Source organism: Caloenas nicobarica, chromosome 1 (assembly GCF_036013445.1).
Source record: "Caloenas nicobarica isolate bCalNic1 chromosome 1, bCalNic1.hap1, whole genome shotgun sequence".
NCBI lineage: Eukaryota > Metazoa > Chordata > Aves > Columbiformes > Columbidae > Caloenas > Caloenas nicobarica.
The window spans coordinates 159042968-159064252 of record NC_088245.1 but is presented as its reverse complement, the minus strand read 5'-3'; the positions used below and the strand labels follow the sequence as shown (position 1 = coordinate 159064252).

At 38.1% G+C, this 21285-nt stretch overlaps 1 protein-coding gene across 3 annotated transcripts in view; it reads left to right on the top strand.

The window, feature by feature from the left end:
• Positions 1-21285, top strand: part of PCCA (propionyl-CoA carboxylase subunit alpha) — a 287919-nt gene that overhangs the window by 95003 nt on the left and 171631 nt on the right. For 2 of the 3 annotated variants that reach the window (XM_065637581.1, XM_065637588.1), the window contains 3 exons: positions 740-842; positions 5230-5324; positions 13258-13408. In XM_065637581.1, coding sequence (XP_065493653.1) covers positions 740-842; positions 5230-5324; positions 13258-13408 — 349 coding nt within the window. Of the gene's footprint in view, positions 1-739; positions 843-5229; positions 5325-5944; positions 6031-13257; positions 13409-21285 lie in introns of those variants that run through there. The other variant, XM_065637596.1, reaches the window with a different exon arrangement.

The window sequence follows — 21285 nt, the reverse complement described above, 5'->3', positions numbered from 1 at the left end:
GAGTTGTTTGTGAGCAGTTATGCTCTGTAGGAGTAATCTGTCTGCTGTGAAAAATAATAAATATAGTGTCTTACAGTCTTTATTTGTTTGAGTAATTACCTATGTAAGAGAAAAAACAGGGGAAAGCATACAAAATGCACACTATAACACTCAGTTATACTTTAATGGAGGGAAAACTAGTAGTACAGCTGGTATGCTCTGTAGAGCCAAGTATTGCATCTTCAGGTTCTGTGTTCAGTGATTGAATTTACAAGGTCTGCAATATTATATCTGCAGTTCTTTCATCTAATTAATGTGCAACTAACCTCTGCTATTCTTGAGTGTTAAGAGTGCTGTGTACCTTAAATAATGGTGAGCTTCGCCTTTACTTCTGTATAACAAGTACTTTGCAACTGATGGTTTTTAAAATATGATTACTTTATTACTTTTGCAGAAGAAAATGCCGACAAAGAAAATTCACACAGATAATTGTTGGACGTGCCTGGACTTTTTAAACACACTGAAATTCTCTGTGCTTTGAGAGGTTTTTTTTTCCTGTCTTTGTGAGAAAAGAAAGAAAAAAGGGGTGCTCATTAAAGAATCAAATGCAAATGGTAAAACTTGGGTTTTGGGTGTGTGCATTGATTGATGAAATCTGCCAGATGACTGGATTGAATAAGTGTTCCTTCTCCTTGTATACTTCAGAACTTGGTTTAACTTTTAAAATACAGATTATTCCTTTTTGTTTTCATTATTTAAGGGAAGGTTTTAGGTTTTCATCTCAAGAAGCTGCTTCAAGTTTCGGCGATGATCGCTTACTTATAGAAAAGTTCATTGATAACCCTCGTCACATAGAAATCCAGGTTTGTATTATTATTGTTTATTTTTTAGTTAATAAGGTTTGAACTCGTGAACTAATCAAAGTCCAAAATGTTTCAAACACTCTGCTAAAAAAGGCCTGGAGTCTCGTGTTTTCCTGTGCCTTAGGCCATTGCTCAACTGACATGGCTATCATGCACAATACAGCCTTCCTGTTTTTATTCTCCAGCCTTGCTTTAGCAGGAAGACAATGAACGATGCTCAGTTCATTGAGAGGAAAAAAAAAAAGGTTGCAGTGATCTGTCCCGAGGGCTTGAGCTTGAACTCTGGATCCTGATTGCAGTGCTTGAGCGCAAAAGAAGATGCAGGAGTTCAAGTACTGTGGCGCTTTACACTTTAAAAGCTCTAGGTGGTTTTGTCAGTATTTTGGATTCTGTTCTGAAGTATCTAATGCTCCCTGGGAACGCAGGAGGATGTTTGTCCCATTTTGGGCAGTTTGTGTTTCAAAAATCAAGTGTAATTCTCTTTAACTTCTGGATTGTGACCATTTATATTGTTTGCTGGATCTAGTGTTACACCAGATGTGCTAATGGAAAACAAGATTTGTTTGTTTTGGACAGACTCTTTAACAAAATTATTATTTTAAAATGTGTGATGTATTTGACCTTATGTAGGCAACTAAATTTTGTTTGTTAATAACTGTGAAATAATTTTTCCTGACAAGAAATCTATATGGAGTATGTCAGGTTCCTTAACTGAAATTTCATTTCTTTTTGTCCAAAATATAAACTCTTAAGTTGTGGCACATTTTCTTTTACAGAGAGAACTTGAAGTATTTTGACAGTAACTCAATAGCTAAATGAACCAACAACAATAAATTTGATAGTGTTGGATGATTTGTAATAGAGGAACATCCAACATTTTTTTACTCCACCAGATATGTGCCCATTCAAACCTGATGCTTCCTCTGTTTTTCTTTATTTTAAATTTCCATATAAAACTTGTCTGTGCACAAGGTAACTTATTGCATATGTGAAACGAAGAAACAATCTGTAGACGTGAAATTTTAACTCCTGCCTGTTCTCTTTTGAAGGATAATGGAAAGGTATATAGCGAACACTTAGTTTCAGCAATAATCTTAGGTTACAAAAGACGTCAGGTTACCAGAGCTGCTTCCCATATTCTCTTGCTATGGCTAATAATTTTTGGCTACCTATGTCTTTGTTTCTTTATTTTTCCTATATGCAAATCAGTACACATTAAAGGTCTGTTCCTTTCAATGCTTGCAGATTTGGGAGCTTCAGCAGCTTCCTGATGACTCTTTGACTAAAGTTAGATGAGATTGATTCCTCCATACTTTCATGATTTGGGGGCAGATTTTATGTTGTCTTGATTACTTTAGTTTTAAAAAAGGTTACATCAAAAAAATTAGGCACTACTGTATTTAAGAACAGACGAATAATGTCACAGAGATTAAACAAAATAGCTTTGCCATTAATAATTTATAGTTTTATTTATAATAAGGGCACAATGAATGTTGTTTTCCTTACACAAACACTTTGATGGTACCTCTTAACAATACCATAGCATACCATTTTAACTTTGTGTTCTAATAAGCTTTAGGACGTTGACCTTGGTTCATTTTCAAACTGCTAGATATACAAACAATTTGAGACCAGATGCTAAATATTTATTAATTTAGCAGTAACTTTTAAATAGAACTTTTTTTAATGTTCTCATATAGCTCCAAAGCATTGATACTTAAAATTGTTACATAAGGGGTTTCCTGTGTCTACCTATAAAACAATCACTTTGTAAAACATAAAAAAAGACTAAAACAATTAACAGGAAAATAGAGTCCAAATAGACTTTATGCTTGAACTGATTTGAAGTCTTTTTCTACTGAAATATCTGATATAAAGAACCTGAGTTTAAAGTAAGAGTACATGGAATGTGTAACTGTTACTTAGCTAAATAGCAATCCTTCAACTGGAAATAAAATTTAGATGAATATATAGGAGAGGTTGTGATACATTATATTTAATTATTTTGGCATATAGATGGATATTGCATATATTACTGTCATAGTCATCTAATCTGACAAAACAAGACATTATCTTCTAGGCATATTTAGCTATTTAGAAAAAAAGCTGTAGCTGTGACATACATTTTAGTGAGTTGTGTACTGGTGTCTCACATTATCTCAGAGATGATGATTTCAACGTGCTGTAAATGTTTTCTGAAACATAATTTTTTTATGAAGTAGTTATCTTCTTTAGTTTCTGATAATGAGAAAGTTGGACCCCAAATCAAAGTAAAAATCTGACACTAGATGTTGTTTGGTTTCATCATGGAAAAGCATTTATTTTAAGATCCAGGTTGGAGAAATTAAGTAGGATACAAGAAATGTCCTGAAGTGAAAGAAAATATTTGCCATTTGGCTTGAAAAATGTTTAATTATCCCCCTCAGGAAAATACAGAAGAAAAGAAGCACATCAGCTCATTTTTTTATTGAAATATTCCAGGGCTTTTTGGTTTGTTTGTTTTGGTGAGGCTGAATTCTGTGGGGAGTTGTAGGCTTCCTAACAATGAAACAGAAGTGCTCACAGGAATCATTCTACTTAGAGGACAGCGATTTTTTTTCTTTTTTTTTTTTTTTTTCCCGAGTACAATGCTCTCCCCTAGATGTACTGTTTTAATATTAAAAAAAGAACAACAACAAACTTTTGTATTTCCATATTAGTTTCTGTAGAGCTCTGTGATGTTTAGATTTGGGTTGGATGAGTTAGGACTTGAGCAGGAAGTTGCTTTAGATGCTGCTGGTTTTTTTGTTGTTGGTTTGTTTGTTTGATGGGTTTTTTTGGCTTCGTAGTGAGTGATCTGTTCCAGATCTGGTAGTTGCCTGGACTACCCTTGTGCTACAGCTGCTGAACCTCCCCCTGGGCAGTGAAGAGGGTTCTGGATCAAGCTGTAGTTTAGGAACTCCCAAATGCATCGATCATGTCTTATTCTGAAGGGGATTTTTCCCCTAGAAAGCTCCATAAATTTATGGGAATATAGCAGAACTTCTGAGGAAAAGACAAGTCTGATCTCACAAAGTGCGGAGCACTCTGGGTCTGATGCTGCACAGTGCACACGAGTTGTCTTCATGAGATCAGTGCCTTGTTTTCAGTTACATCTACCCAGATTATTCACGCATCAGCAAACATCAGTGTCATAGATGCAGGAATTCATCTTGCTTAGTGCCATATTCACTCTGTGGTGCTAAAAGGAGTAATAAATAATACAGATCTGTTGTCACAAATGCAAGTAGATATGGTTGAGTTCACACAGTTTGAAGAAGATTGTCTCCTTTTTTTATCTTGTCTGTTTTCAGTGTAGAACTGCACTAGTAAAGAAGGAAGCATGAACGTTGGCACAGGTTGCCACAGATCAGAGCAGGAAGATAGAAAAAATGGATTGAAGACAAAATTTTATAAGGAAGAAAGGGAGCAGGTGTGGTCTGCAAGGAAATAAATCGTTCCAAGAATAAGTGTGGAATATAACAGCATAAGATTGGAAGAGGTCTACTTGAATCCTCAGATCCAGTATCTTGCTATTGGAAATGACTGCACCATACAGTCGATTTCATCAAGCAATACAGTTCCCTTTCCTTCCAGTTTGAAGTTGCAGAATCAATTGAGAGTTCTGTTATGCTAGACTCGTCTTTTTTCTAATGCGTAATATAGGTAGTTAGATCTAGGTGCTTGACTGTATGCTTAACTCTTCCATGAACTGAAGCTGCAGCCAAGAACTGTAGTTGACACCAGATTTTTGAGAAATTCCTTGAAACTACTGCTTTAATTTCAATTTGGAAGTACTAGATTTTATACTTCTTAATAAAAGATTGTAAAGTTTCTGAAGATGACTTCTTCTTTGTTAAAGACAGGGTGCTGTGGTTTTCCTACTGAGAAGGCTCCATTAGTCATTGTTTCTGAAAACTTTTATGTGTAATTCAGGAGCAGAATTTGGCATCTGTTGAGATTATTTTCTCTGTCGTTGTCCTAGGATACTGCTTAACAATTAGTTTCTGAGTAATTTCATTATGCAATATAATTTTAAATGCTTGAAATGTAGTTTAAATCTTATTTCAGTCTTTTTCTAATTTCCGAACTTTTTGGAGTTTCTCACAAAATTTGAAGTGAGTGCTTTTTGTGCCATATATAGGCTCTGTAGAGAGGCTTTAAAATAATCCTGTTTAGAATTTGAAGGAGCATTCAATTAGTATTTCATATATGAATTAATTTTTTACACTAGTGTTTTTTCGCAACATTTGTTTCTCAATTGGAAAAAAGTTATTTTAAAATTAAACTAACTAAATGCTATGTAGTAGTATAATGTCAAAAAGCCATATGCGTGCATCTCTTTGTTCATAGCAGTGTGTTATTTCAGGTTTTGGCAGATAAACATGGCAATGCCTTGTGGTTGAATGAAAGAGAGTGCTCTATTCAAAGGAGAAACCAAAAGGTTGTGGAGGAAGCACCGAGGTATGTATACTAGACTCGTCGTGCAGCTTCATAGTTATTGAAAGCACTTTTGGAAAGCTGCTTATTGTACAAATGCAAGCAAATTTTATTTTATTAAAAACCACGGGGAAAGTAAAATATTTAAGTTATAGTCATTTGACTGTAATTCAGTTTTGATGTTGTACCTGAGGGTGTTTTGATCTTGCTTCATTATGCCTTTCTGTAGGAAGGATACAGGTGTTGTGTTCATTTTTTTCATTATCTTGTATAAAATGGATACGGATCTTACCAATCAAATATGTGATAAATGAGATGGTTTTCTTAACATATCTGAAGTATTTTTCCTTTTCTTTACCATTCAACTTTCAGATTTAAAAGTAAAATAAAATATGGAATAAGTATTCATTTTACCACAGATACAGATATTTGACTATGTTATAGTAATTTTGAGAGGGCCAGATAATACTGTTTATATCTATTTAAATGGAATGCAAATACTCTGCGACACTTTTAGTACTATTCATGGTAGAAAACTATAGATGTATATGTCCAGTAACTCAAAAGTCCTAAATTATGTTAATCCCACCGATTTCAGATGGAGCTGAAATACATTGCTGCTGTGCAAGGTATGGCCTTGCTGTGTTTTCAGTTGCATGGTGTTCATCAGAGAATATGTGTAGAAAAAAGAACAGAAGGAAGTTCTGATTTCAGAAAAACCCACATATAGGTATGTCACTGCCTGTGGGAATTGCCAGTGTAATGTGTTCACTAGCTGGGACGGGTTTGCCCTTACTTTATAGCACGGGACTATGTGATGCAACAATTTAGGAAAAGCACATCGTTTAAATGATGTTTATTTAGAAGCAGCATATAAGTTAATGTCGAATTATAATTGTGGGACTGGCACTGTTTATGGACTAGATTTTAAATTAAAGAACAAAGTTTAATGATACAAACCCACTAATAAATGCTTAAATAGCTGTTGTTGCTTCCTGGTAGTTGGGGGTTTCTCAGAATCCTTATGCCTAAAGATCTTACTATGTTTTTGATTGTGAAGTGTGAAGGCTTCAGGTCCCATTGTAATGCCCACGCGCATATACGTAAGCGCTTAAGAGAGGAGAATCTTTTCTCTCAGGACTACATGGAAGGTGCAGCCTGTCGCTACTGCCTGCTCATCTCTATGGCTGTGGTCAATTAAAGGGAGTGATATCTCTTTCTTTCATCAGCCAGCTGTGATCAGAGTGTTTTCTTTCATCAGAAATATCAGCCTTTTAATTTTCCTGGGCTTCTCTGTTGGAGTTGCCAATAAGTTTTCTCATCCCTTCCTATAACTCTACAAAGGAGCGTGGTCAAGTCAATAGCTCCCAAAATTTGGCATGAAAACTCTTCTTCCTTCTTGTTGTTGAATGTTTTAGACTCTGCCAGACTTTTACTGACAGCTTTGGAATCCTTATCTGCTTTGCAGCTACTTGCAGTTGGCTGCAGAAGCCATTTATTTACAAAGGGTTACAAGATTGTTGCAGATAAGCAGGGCACTAGCTTCTGTGGGGCACCCTAGAGACCCTAAAGCTTGAGGTTAGCCCTTCCTGTGAATGCTGTTTCCGTTAATCTCATCGATTAATGACTCCTGGAAGCGTCTTTTCTTGTATGGCTGGATGGAAGAAATATGAAGTCCTCAGTAGTCCTTTTTTTCTCCTGTTTTAAGTGATAGCTGCCATTAAGAGCTCTGAGATATTTCGAAGCTTTTTTTTTTTCCTTTCTCCATGAAGCTCAGGAGATAGGAATGCTATGGGATAAAGTGTTTATTTGTCCTTTGTACAATTTAGGGCTTTTGACTTTGACCTCTTCTCAACCCTCTTTTGATTTACTTTTTTCCTATTATGATGTTTTCCCAAGTACCTAGGTTAAGAGGCTGATTGTTGAGGGCCTTTTAGCTTTGAGAATAATCTCTGTGATTTTCTTAAAGCTAAGTCTGCAGCTGTTGACCTTATCCTTTAGAGATCATTTCATGTTTGAATGTCCAGTTTTCATGGGGAAGTTCAGTTGCTTGTTAAAAAAAAAAAATCTCTGAGGAGAAAATTCTTTAGTTTACACGCTGATGACACTACAGTATTCAAGGGAGCCCTGATGTTCATGGTGGTCAATTCCCTAGTTTCAAACAGGAGACCAGCAAACTTTGCTTATACTCTTTTAACATGGTTGGTTGTCCTACTCTGTCTGTTCTGGGAAGCACAGACCATAAGACACATCTGATCATTGCCAGTTTTTTAGCTAGTGCTGGGCAAAGTTAGTGCTATGTATAACTTCTAGTGATTTACGGTACTGTTCTTTGCTTCTAGCCTCACACCTTTTTGGAAGATGCTGTTGGCTTCTCACTTCACCACAGAGGTTGCAATTTAAACGGATGAGTAACTTTTAATAGTCTGTTTTTCCTTAGTTCAGTTTTTGTTCCTCCTCTGCCTAAGCTCTTCTCTCTTCATTTTCAGAGACAGTTGCTATGAGACAGCATACTTTGGCAAGAAAAAATGTGAGGGTGTAGTTGTATTTTCCTGTCTGCTAGAGTGATTAATAAGGGATTCTTCTCCATGTGAAGAAACAAGGCACATAAGCTTATCAGAAAATCCATTGATCCTCCGGGATCAATCTGAAGTAAATGGATCAATAGAAAGTAAATGTACAAGAGTCTTAGCTGACTTCTTATTCAACAACTGGAGCTCAAACGAGTGCTCTTAAACTTCAATTTGGTGAGAGCAGGTGCCCTATCTGTTTCAGAATCTGTTAGAAGCTTTTTAAAGCACTTTAACTTTTGCCTTACCATTTGGGTGAAGCAGTGTCCAGCTGTCAGAGGCACTTGGCTCTCTGTACTGTTTGGTGCCCAAAGTTACAATTTTTGGAATGTTGTTATGGAGAAGAGCCATGTGAAGGCCCTACCACTCCGATCATCCAGCACCATCCTTTGCTGTAGCAGTCAGAGAGATTAAACATTTGATCTATCATGGAATACCATTTAGAATCACAGAATAATTTAGGTTGGAAAAGACCTTGAAATCATCAAGTTCAACTGTAAACCTAACACTGACAAATCCATCTCTAAACCGTATCTCTAAACACCATGGCTACCTGTCTTTTAAATACCTCCAGGATGGTGACTGTTGTGGTTTAACTAGGGAGGCAGTTACACACCAGGCAACTGTTCGCTCACTCTCCCTGCAATGGGATTGGGAAGAGAATTGGAAAAAAGGTAAAACTTTTGAGTTGAGATAAAGACAGTTTACTAGGACAGAAAAGGAAGGGAAAATAATAATAATAGTAGTAATAATAATGATTATAATGATGATGATAAAAGACTGTACAAAACAAGCGATGTACAATGTAGTTGCTCACCAGCTGCTGACTGATGGCCAGCCTGTCCCTGAGCAGCAGCTCCCCAGCCAACCTTCCTCCTAGTGTATATGCTGAGTATGGTGTGATATGGTATGGGATATCCCTTTGGTCAGTTGGGGTCAGCTGTCCTGGCTGCATCCCTTCCCAAATTCTTGTGCACCCCCAGCCTCCTTGCTGGCAGGGTAGTATGAGGAGCTGAAAGGCCCTTGACTTAGTGTAAGCACCGCTCAGCAACAACTAAAGCATCAGAGTGTTATCAGCATTATTCTCATCCTAAATCCAAAACCACAGCACTATGCTGGCTACTAGGAAGAAAATTAACTATCCTAGCTGAAAGCAGGACACTTCCAACCATTTCCCTGAGCAGCCTGTTCCAATGCTTCACAACCCTTTCGGTGAAGAAATTTTTCTCAATATCCAATCCAAACCTCCCCTGGTGCAAATTGAGGCCATTTCTTCTCATCCTATCACTTGTTACTTGGGAGAAGAGACCAACCCCCTCCATGCTACAACCTCCTTTCAAGTGGTTATAGAGGGTGATAAGGTCCCCCCTCAGCCTCCTTTTCTCCAGGCTGAACAGCCCCAGTTCCCTCAGCTGTTCCTCATCAGACTTGTGCTCCAGACCCCTCACCAGCTTCGTTGCCCTTCTCTGAACTTTCTCCAGCACCTCAATGTCCTTCTTATGATGAGGAGCCCAAAACCGAACACCATATTTGAGGTGGGGCCTCTAACCATCTTATCTCAAAATGCTGAGCTTCAGTACACTGGACGTTAAACCTTCTTTCTACATTTCCAGGCCTTTCCTGACAAGTAATGATGGAACAGTGCTCTGCCATTATATTCTGCACTAGCATGCAAGATTCCTATTAGCATCTGCAGTGAGCAAGTCCTTACAACTTGCTAGCTGCCTGCTTAGTTTCCTTTGTTGTCTGTACTTTTCTCCAGTGATTTCATGTCCTCTGGGTTAAACCTTAGTATCCAGGACTTTCAGAATAAGGCGATTTTTAGGACAGTCTCTCAATTTCCCCAAATTTTCCCGAGTTTCATCTCAGGCAGGAAATCATTTGTTTATTATGTTTTTTTTTTTCTTCCTCGCTGCATACATTCAGAGTTGAGATTGCTGTATCTATCCTAGACGTTAGTTTTGCGGTATCTTTTTAAATTGAAAGATGTTCTTTCAGTTTCAGTTCAAAGGACAAAAATGTTTCTTTCTATTTCTGCCTGTGACAGAAAGATCTAAGAGGCAGGAGATTTAAAAGGGAGGCTAGTTTACCGGTGAGTGGCTGCATTAGAATGCAAGTGAAACTGTTAAAACTATTTTTTGTGACCTTTTATGCATTCTTCATTGTTAGCTTCTCTCAAGAATGTTTCTGTCCTTAGAAGGTGCACAGCAACTTCTTTTGCTTTCTCTAAGTACTAAGCTCTCTCTGAAAGATCTCAGTATGATGCCAAGTACTTCAGGATCATATTCCAGATTAACTGCCAGGGTGCTACTTGAAGCCCCCGACAATTTGAATGTATATAGGCAGTAACTTAGCAGAAAAGTATTTTATTGAACTGGAGTCTATGTACAGGCTCTCTTTAGAGTTGTGCTACATGTACATTTACATCTACATTTCCTATCACTGTCTAGAAAACCTTGAAGGATTTGGGGTTAAGAAAAACAGTGAGCCTGTTGTGTTTATGACTGTGTACGTGATTCATAGGTGGGCACAGTTTAGATGTGAGGGCAAAACTGTGTTCTCAAATACTTTAGCATATTTATGCCCATGGTGTCATAGTACATAATAAATATCTCAAAGGAGAATGTTTTTTCAGATAAGTAATTTTTTTAAACTAACAGTATGCCTAATTATTTCCTGTGAACAGGTAAGCTGACCCTGACATTTAGAAAAAGGAGGTACTGTTCTCTCCCAGTGTAGTGGTATCTTCAGAGGAAGGGTAAATGTTTTTGATGTGGGTGTGTTTTTTTTTTTTTGTCTAAGCTGAGCAGTACATTTCCACTGACAGTGTAAAGGTCTGTACTTTTCAAAATCTCAGCCTTATCTATGAGTGAAGGTGATGGAGATATTTTGGGAAACATTATCTGATAAACTAGACGTGGAGAGGTAACTTCTTGCCCATGTGGTCATCTCTTTGGATGTAGAAACAATGGATCAAACCAATTGTATTGTCTTTGATCAACTATACAATAGCTTGAAGAAGGTCTTCTGAGTGAAATGTCAGGTCTGATCTTATTTTTTCATTTTGGTGCTTTTATCTTGTGAATCCTTTTTATTTTGCAGCCTTCATGCTGCCATAGGAGCTATTTGGTCAAAAAACTAACAGGTGTATGTGTGAGAAAATGTTTGAAGTCAGGCTTAAAATACTGTATTTTCAAGCGATACCTAATTAGATTGGAGAAGTGTTATTTCAGTGCATTATATACAAAAGGTAGAACAGCAGAGTGGAATAGGAAAACTTTGGTTAATTAACCTAGCTGATTGCAGGGATGATCCAGTCATTTTAGAGCATAAAGCTGAACCACGTGGCAGAGATCAAGTTTAGCAGTGTGACACCTCTGTTCCTTTCTTTGGCTACAGCAGGAGGTGAACAGAGAGATCTCAGACCTACATTTAACAAACATAGGGAAGACACCACTGTAATAAAGGGGAGTAACTGTCTTTCATCCATATGAGAAGTAATAATGGTTATTCTAGAAATAGAGTATGAAGCCGTTATTGAAAAGGTTCTGTTCTTCATAAGCCACTTATTGAGCTTTCATGATCAAAGCCCTGCAGAATCCCGAAGTTGAATTACAGATTGTTGATTTTGTGTGATGTATTATCCTCTTATTGAATCAAAATGAGAAATATTATGAAACTCTTTTACATTACCAGTGCCTATTTTTGATAGGTATGACACAGTTTTACACATCTTATGTTTTTCCCTTTGATCCAGTGTAGGATCTGATAGCTTTCTTGGGATCAGACTTGACTTCCTTTTCCTGTTGATCCCATTGTTTGCCAAGAAATAGGGTTTTTTTTCCTAAATTCCAAAAAATGCTTGCCCTATTGTCCATCAGTATCTGCCCATGTAGGCACCAGAAGGACGGAAGTGCTAAGTAGCACTTTTCCCTTAAAGAAAAGGATTCCGTTGTCTCCTGGTTTGCCTAGCTATTTCCTCACTTTTTGTGCTATGTCAAGTCTGGTTTGTTGCGGCAGCGGTCTCTAGCTCTTCTGTGAGTTCAGGTCTCTGTGGAAAACCCCATAGTAAGTACTGAAAGATGAGTCCTGACCCAGCGCAGGCTTCTGTCTGAGTCCAGTCCCTGGCCCCAGATGGAGCTTCGCTGACTTTGATGGGGTCACTTCAGATACGTGGAGGCTCCTGATTGCTCCTTTGCAGAATTAGGACTCACTGTTGAGGACACCTCAAAAATTGCATAACGTGATATTTTCTTTTTAAACAGTAACTAGAGGTAAGGTAGAAATGACTTCCAATGCCCTTTAAATATTACTTTTAAAATGATAGCTGAGTTATGTGCCTGATGTAAGTCACCGCAGAAGTATAATAAGGGTATTTATAAGCTCTAATAAGATGAACAGCTACATGTTGTCTTTCACTGAAGGTCTGTGTATCAGGGTGAGGAGCAACCAGTTTCACAGCTTTGATGCAAAGCCACAGAAATTTCTCTAGCTCTAAATTAACAACCTGCACAGGTTAATCTAAATCTGAATTTGCAGTACAGAGGAGAGTAACAAGCAGAATAGGTACCCTCCTGAGTCTTCCGATTCACTGGACCACTGGAAGTGGCATATTGCTCTCCAAGAATGAGAAGGTTTGGCATTTGGGCGATGGTCGCTGTTTCCTGAGGTGGTCGCTGAGCTGCTCTTTGGGTGCCTTTGAGTGTGTCCAGGATTCGTGGAAAGGGATGAATTGCAATTAACAAACATAGATAACTAGTCTTTAGCTTACAAGTAAAGCTGAGAGAGGAAATACAGGGTTTGAGGGTTTAAATCATGATATTGTTGACAGTGTTTTATTAATAGTTAAATACTATGAATGCCTTAATTTGTGCCATTTCAACCTTACATAAGAAGCCAGAATAAATACTTCATTAATTTCCAAAACTTCTTTATTGTATAGAGTATCAATGAAATGGCACGCTGCTTTAATTTAGAGTCAGAAAACAAATTCCCTTTAAACCTCCTGTCTGTATTTTGGCATTCATATTTTCGTTGGGTGTATTTTTTAGTTACAGTGTTTCTGCAAATAGATGTGCCTTTTAAAAAAATCCTGGGTTTATATGTATTTATTTTCATTTAACTTACATAGATCTCAGTGTTCTAAAAAAGTTGTGTTGTGTTATATTATATTTTAAAGAATGCTGTTATTTATTCTGAATTTCCTGTACATTAGCAGTATGTCTTTTTAAGAACAATATAAATGTAAAGGCATACGTTTTACAGTCTTGACATGTTTTCGTAACTTAAATAATGCTGTCCTCTTTTGGTGGTAGTTTAAGCAGAAGGTGAAATTATTTAATTAGTATTTTTTTTATCTAAAGAAAGGCATTGTTTCTCTGTTGCAGCACTTTTCTAGACCCTGAAACTCGAAGAGCAATGGGAGAACAAGCAGTAGCTCTTGCCAAAGCAGTAAAATATTCCTCTGCTGGAACAGTAGAATTCCTTGTGGACTCCAGTAAGAATTTCTACTTCTTGGAAATGAATACTAGACTTCAGGTAAGAAAAACAGCTCTTCAGATTCAGAAAAGTGTTATTTAAAAAAACAGAACATAACCTCCTTGCATACTTAGGGGTCTGCTCCTGCGAAGACTTACTCATAGCTAACTTGATGCACGTGAGCACTTCCCACTGAACTCAAAAGAGCTGCTCACTTAAATAAGCCAGCGTATACAAGACTTTGCAGCGGTGAGCCCTTGCACAGCACTCAAGCATTCAGAGCTTTTGCTCTTTGTTACACTTGACCTAAAGACCTAGCAAGAGGTCACTGTTAAGTGCCACTGTGAGTTCACAGTAAGTGGCTAGCCACTGTGCTCTGATGCTTTTCCCCACTGGTCCCTGAAGTTTCTTTTTTATTTTTTATACTTGGATGATGGCTTGCTGAGTTCCTCTAGGAGGGCGGTTAAAACTATATGTGTATATCAGCAATAAAAACACTAGCAATCTGCATATGATTGAAATGGTGACTGGAATGCAACTGTGTAAAAAGCATGCTGACATGGTGTAGGATTTTTGTAACAACATGTCTAGTCAGTAGTAGACATTATAATGTACACTGAATGAATGGACAAGCAGTGTTTTATGGAAAACCCTCTCTACCTCTATTTTGACCATTGTAGTGCATTTCTAAGAAAACAGGCACGTAACTTAAAGTCTGGATATCATTCTCAGAGACAGGAAGAAAGTTCAACTTGCAAGCAAGTTCAACTCAGTTCCATCATCTTTGTCGTCCTTTTCTCACTTTGTTAAATAATGCCAGTAAGACTGAAATGTGGAATCAAGGAATAGAGTGCTTAACTTTTTACTCTGTTTTAGCTACATTTTGCCAGGGCTGTGTCCTGCCTGCTGCTTGTACACGTGGGCAGTGGTAGAACATGAAGAGATCCTCGTAATTCTGACATCTTTCATAACTTTGTATAGTGGCTGGATAAACTTACGCTTTGAGTAAAGAAGTGAGAGATGATTTGGGGTAGAAAAGGGGAATGGGGGTGTTGCAGTCTTCCCTTGTGCCAGGGGAAGGCTGCTGGTAAGATTTCCCTTGCAGGGCAGCAGTGCTTTTGGAATTAGTCGTGACGGTTATACTTCATGTGCTTTTGCTAGAGTTTGCTAGGCACCATCTGGTCTACCTTTGATTCAGCTAGATAGGGCGGTTTTTAATGGCAGTGTGTAATTCATTAAAATGCTATGGAGATTTTCTGTCTCTTTGGTCTTGTTCTTTACACTTTTCCCATTCTTGTAGTTTTTGAGAGAACACTTTTTAGTGACTGTCCATGTTCTTGTTTATGTAGAAGAAAATTCGTTTGTGTTTTTCTGCATAATCCATCAGAAGCTCAAAAACATTTCCTTGCTGTGGTATATAATTATCTGTCAGTTCCTAAATGCAATTAGTGATGAAGTGTCCTTGGAGTTGATTCTTTTTGTGATTTGTTTGTAAGATGTTAGCTTTGCTGTTTTGTGGTGTCTTCCCCCTGCAATGCATTGTGGTTAAGTGTTCGAAGTCCCAGACCTCAAGCTTGCTTAATTGTAGAGGTCTCCACATATGTAGTAAGAAAACTTTCATAATTCCATCTTTAATGACTTTAAAGACTCCTTTTGAAAGATAGCCCAAGCAGTTTGACAATCCCCTATAATAGCAGACTCATTCTTTCCCACTCTTAAAGAAATTTACTAATCTTAAATTACAGTACTTGTGTAGATATTCTCTAATTCCTCTATCCTGACTGTGCATTGTCTCTAATTAGCATTTCAACTTGAGACTGGAGAGTAATTATTTTCTGATTCTTCCCCAGACTTACCTGATTGATCTGTCACTTCTTCCAGGTGTCAAGCTTTACTTTCTGTTTAGCTAACAGTTATGCAACTAACATCTCTTTCTTGCTCCCTTCTATTAAGAGCCAAACATAGAAACTCTGATGATGCTTGTACAGATTTAACTTCAGAACCAGGAGAGTCTCCAGATGTCCCTGTATTGCTTCAATCTTTTCCTTTTGCATCTCTTAACTGTGAACAGTGGCTAATAGGCTCATTTGCCCAGTTTTTGCTCAATACTCCACAGTTGAAAGGACTTTCCTAAATGATGGACATCTGATCCATAAATGATGCTCCTAAGGTCTTTGTCACTGTGCATTACAGACACAGCTACCTGGCGGCAGCATCATCAGATCATGTCTACTAAATTATGCAATTTCCTGTGTCTGTTTCAACATTTCAGCAATCTCTAATCGGATCACTGCAGCCTTTTTACTTTAGATACAGACTTCAGAATATACTTGCATAAAGCTAACTAAACTGTGTCCAATACTTTGCACTGCCTGCTGATTTTTGCCCTCCTTCCCTTTGGTGTATCTGTCAGATATCTTCCAGTGGTTTTTGGAAATTATTTTGCTGTAATTGCGAGTTGTATTATTATTTGGCTGTCTTTTTGAGAAACTCTTTGGGAATATACCTTTTCTGCTATATAGTTCTGCAAAAAAATTAAGTAGCACTTTACAGGAAGCTTATATTTTATTTCGTTTTTGTGTTAAGTGCTACTGCAATAAAATATGAGGTTGGAAAGCAAAAAAATTTGGTGAATCAACTCCATTGTGTCTCTTGTATGCTACACAAATCTGTTACAGATGTTTCACTCCCTCCAAGTGTTTCAGCTAGAATGATTTATTCTTTGCTGTTGGCAATGTACTTTTTGTTGTATCTGCTGTTCTGCCATCTTTCAGAGGCTAGCCAGTAAGTACAAGACAGGAGATTGGATAATTGCACAGCAAAACTAGTTATTCCTGCTTTTCACAACAAAACATAGAAACATCTGCCCTAGCAGCTACAAGAGAACTGTACATTGCCATTTAGGGCACTTCTGGAGTGGTTTTCAGGCAGCTACTATGGTTAGGATTGTTGAGGCAAACCAGATGTTGAGTATCTGATTCTTTATAACTCCTCACTCTGCGTTGTGCTTTCTGCTACTTAGTTGTCATCAGCCTAATCAAAGGCAGTCATAATCTAAAATAGCCAAAGAGCAGCTTTGAAATAGATAAAAAGTTTGACCCCTTTGATTCGATAGCCTTTTTAACTTCCATATTGTATCAAAATCTCTATCACACTACTGTCAGAAATGCTGGCTTTCACCAGGGAAGTCTCTTCTGCTTTTCACTGGAAGACTGGAAATGCTCCTCTTTGACTCTCTATGGAGCCTACGGTCTGTAAATAAAAAATGTGTTAACATATGCATATGCAGTGTGGCTAAGCTTCTGCCATGTGAAGCATTTGGTGACAGCAAAGGGAAAATATCACATATTCTACAAGTTTGTAGTACCTTGAAATGAGAAGCATCTCTCATTGTCTTGAGGAGAACTGAGAAAAGTGCAACAAGCAGCATGACGAGAGCACTTACCTTGAATACAGGTTGTATGTCTATGTCTCAGGTCTGCTCCTGACCTTCTGCCTCCCTCACGCACAGTGCCATTTAAATAACAAGTGAGCACTCCCTCCCTCCTCCAAACATGACCACATTTGCTTAGAGTAGTCTGACTGAAAAGGTCATTTCTATGGACCGTATTCAGCATGGTGGAGTTGAGAAATACGGTAATTTTAGTAGCAGTATGTTTTCTCCTCATGTGACAGTTTGAATATGTTGGCCACAACTTTTTAGGGAATAGAATAATTTTGTGGAATTCTGTGCTGATGTGTTTGCTTTCAGTAAATCTCTTACAAATAGCATATCTCTATATTTTTATTTTACAGTTAATTGTAGTGAGAGTATATTTTCTGTAAAAGTTTAAGTTCTTTTAAATTAACTTGATTCCAAGGCATAAGGCGAATGTAAATAAACTTCAATACACCTCTAAAACATGACCCAGCATTAAGGTTTTTGTTCTTCACTTCCAGTGTTTTCATCACATTTTACTGATCTTTGGAAAATGTTATATTCCAGAGCTTTGTCTTTGTACAAAACTGCCTGTGCCTCATGTGAAAGGAAGAATTTTTACATGCAGCATGTCTCTTTATTCCTCCCTCATAAAAGTATTAAAAAGCGTGGCTGGGAAATGTCTAGAAGCACGTAGAAATCCTGTTGGTGATTGTCTGGAGTTCCGCTACTTAGAAGCTCTTGGTTCTGACAGTCTCTTAATGGTATCTGTGTTCTGTTGCACATCATTAGGCAGCACCTGCTACACGTTTGCTCAGTGAAGGAGAGAAGTGCTGGAAAATATTGCAGCTGCACTATATAAACAGTAGCAGCAAAATCTAAATAGGAAAGCGATGAGCTGAGTCTGAGGTTGCCAGCTGAAACCGCAGAGAGGTGGTGACTTTGGTGTCCGTAGCAGACCCATGGGATGGCGAGAGGTGGTTTTGTTGTCTCGGTGTAAGTGTCTGGAGGATGAATTGTGATCGGTGGTGGGCAGGAGCATGGGAGCAGTGAAAGGGGCTGTCAGGAGTTGGAGGAGGAGATTTCGGCAGAGTCTGAATGGTGGGATTTCAAAGTAAAGTCTCAAGCGACTGTTTCTGCTGTTTGCTGAGACTCTTCATATTTCTTAATACTTGGAATCTTGTTTTACTGTGACACTTTGCTTCAGTCATTTTAAATAGGCTAACGAACAGTGTCAGATGGTAAAGACTTTCAATTGCTGCTAACCTGGGCTGAATTTGAACTACTGACCTAAAGGTGAAAGGTCTCTTATCCCATTACCAATCCCCTAAGCCCACCAGAATCCATTCTGCACACAGTTTATACCAGCTGTTCATGGCCATTTTTAGAACCGAAAGAAAAGGTGATTTTGCTTCCAGACAACACTTCTTCACACAAGAGGGTCAGCCGACAACAGTTAACCAGATTTTTGCCACATTCTTGCCTCCTAATGCAACTTCCATTATGTAGCTACTGGTTGTCTGCTTTTCAGGCTTCCCAAAAGAACTACAGAAAAGCATTGCTAATTGTTGTTGACAGAAGAGAACGACATTGTTTGTGTAAGTCATTGAATCTGAAAGATGCCATTAACAGTGCTGCCAGGGCATGGAGTGATATCTTAGAGACAACATTACCACATAACTATCATGGAATACTATTAAAAAAAGTAAGAGAGAAAGGAGGCTCCCCTCCATTTTTAATAAGTAGTGAAACAAAAGATCATTCTTCAAAGGGTACATTAGTTTCGTTCCTTTGGTGAATTTGATGTAAAGAAAACCAAAGAATGGCTGCAGTGTGACCAGAGCCACCTTGAACTAAGTGCTCTGAGAGAGGGCTTTAGTAGTGCTGCTAAATATAGCGAAAGCAGGAATTGCATCTTTTAGGAAAGACAGTGTAGGTTTTGTGGGTGCAAGTTACTTCATCATCTTACATGGAGTATGTAGTGGAAAGGAAATTGTACAGAATTACTGAATTGTGAGATTTTTTTTTAAAGTGCAGGATGTTGATTGGGAAAGTTATGTTGAAATTGTGAGCTAAGTAACTTGTTGATAAAGTGTGTGCTGTTTGTTTAAAACAGAAAACACAAATTCAGTATTCATAGGCTACATAACTGATTTCTTGCCCATGTCTGTCCAGTACAATAAAGAAGTCCTTGCAAAGAAAAATTGAGAACTGAAACAATGATTATTGCAAGATATTTTCCTATGATGTAGATTAATATGTTTTCAAAGATGATGTATGCTGTGATTAAAAAATCAGTTGAAACCAAATGTCTGTGCATTAGTTTTTATTTCTGCAATATTTTAGGAAACAGCAAAATAAGTCTACCCCAAGCATCTTAGTTTGGAAATTTTTGTAGTTCTGGTTGCACTCAGTTCTTTGACAGACTAATAAATCAGAAAATAAAAAGCAACTGTTATTATATACTATGTCTATAGAAAAGGACATCATAGGAGATTGCCTGTTATGTATTCCTGTGTGCTTTCCATTCCTTCCGTACATCGATCTAAACATTGTCTCTTGTCCAGCCGCCTTTCTGAAAAGCTGTTTTTTACTGTGTGGTCCCAAACTGCATCCACATACATGTGAATTATTTTGTGGAAAGATGATGTGACCCCAGAGTGCTCCTGCTCGTCAGGAAGCTGGTGTGTCTGAAGAGCAGAACATGTGTGCCCCTTTGTTGTTCATTTCTCCAAAATAGAAGCCAGGCTTACTGAAGTAAAGGGCGTTGAGGAGCATCTGTAAGTTGGTGGGTTTGGGTCAACTGATACTGGATTTGGCTGTGGCAGAAAAACCTGTGGGACTCCACGTGAATCGTGTTTCCTAGAAACTGAGGTGTATGTTGAAAGTTAGTTTTGAGATTATTTATCTGAATGTAAAGGAGTATATGACACCAACTAGGGACTTAGAGTAGTAGGGATGACATAGGCTGTAGTTTTAAGTTTACTGAAATTTAGATTTCTTGACTGCTGTGGTCTGCTTGAATGCTCCAGCTGGTGTGTGAGTAACTCGATGCTTGTGCACACAGGGGCAAGAGAGCAATCTGTGCGAGTAACCAGAAGTGTTTGCTATTAGATCTGAGTACCTTGATGGTCTTGAGAAAAATGTGTCCTGAAATTATTCCCCTGAATATAAGGGAAGCAGTTATCACTAATTTAACTCTTGGCTCCAACCGTTCATAAAAACTGTGTGACTGTTTTTGTAGCTGTAGATGGACCCCGGTATGGTGAAGCTTTAAGACCATTGGCAGTCACAGAGCAGGAGGAGAATTAAGAGCTTCTCTGTACTGTTCTGGGGATGGATGCTAACTGGACTGCAATGCTGGTGGGTTCCCCTAGCTCTTTTGTAACTGCTTTGCCATCTGTAAACTTGGATTTAGTTATAATTTTCTTACAGGCTTTGCTACCAGTGTCCCTTGCTGTATAAACTGGAAGAGGTTAGGGAAGCAAAACCACTGGTAATGCTCACAGGGAGTCTGCTGTGAGATGTCTGAAGAAGAGCAGAGCCAGCATGAAGGGAAAGCACTTTGTCCTGTATAGATATTGCTGGCCATAATGGGTATGGCTTTGTGGACTTGAAAGCAGGAATATAGGTGGCATTTTTCAGAGAAAGAAGTGTGTGTGGATCACAAAGTGGGGAGCAAGACTTCTTTAAGGGAGGTATGTATCGTACTTAAGTGTGCTGAAATGATGACTTGTTATAAATTGTTTATGACCAGACTTGGTATAAATAAAGGAACTGTTAGTAAAGGTGATTTTTTTCAGCAGCTGACTAATAGAGAGTTATTGCTAATCAATTTTTCTGCTTGTCCTGTTGAGAATAAGGTACAGCTGCCTTGATACAGCTGTGATCCGTAGACTGCTGCAGACATGTCTGGTTTTGCCCTTTTTATAAAGGACAGAGATAATGTGTGAATTTACCCACTGTGGTATAACTGTACCACCACTGGCTCTTACTTTATCGACTGGGACTTCACTGGCAAGATCTTAGATCAGCTGACTGCAGACTTGAGTATGGCCCAAAGCTAAAAGAGGTGATCAGTTTAGTGTGATTCAGCTCTGTTTGTGACCGCTCTGGCATGCGTCTCTTTAAAAACTTAGTCCTTGATTTCCATAAAATGGCAAGTAAAGGCATTTGAAGAAGAGGTATAGCGTAAAATTAATAGAAGAAAATAAAAGAGGCAGGCAAAACAAGAGTGACACCTGAAGTAGAAGGGTGAAAAGTAAAAGAGGAAGCATTTAAAGCCTAGCATTTAATAGTGATTTAAAAACAGATGAAACAGTTACTTTAGTCAAATAGCTGCAACAGTTATTGTGGAGTTTTCTTAAGTAGGGAATTATGGTGTTTGTGTGTTCTTTTTTTTGGGAGGGGAAGAAAGGAGAAGGGGGTCTAATTTCTTCGATTGTCCTACCCCTATCCTTCCTTGCTTTGTAAAAGAGTGGAGCTTTAATTTCAGATCCTGTATGTATCTATCTCTCTG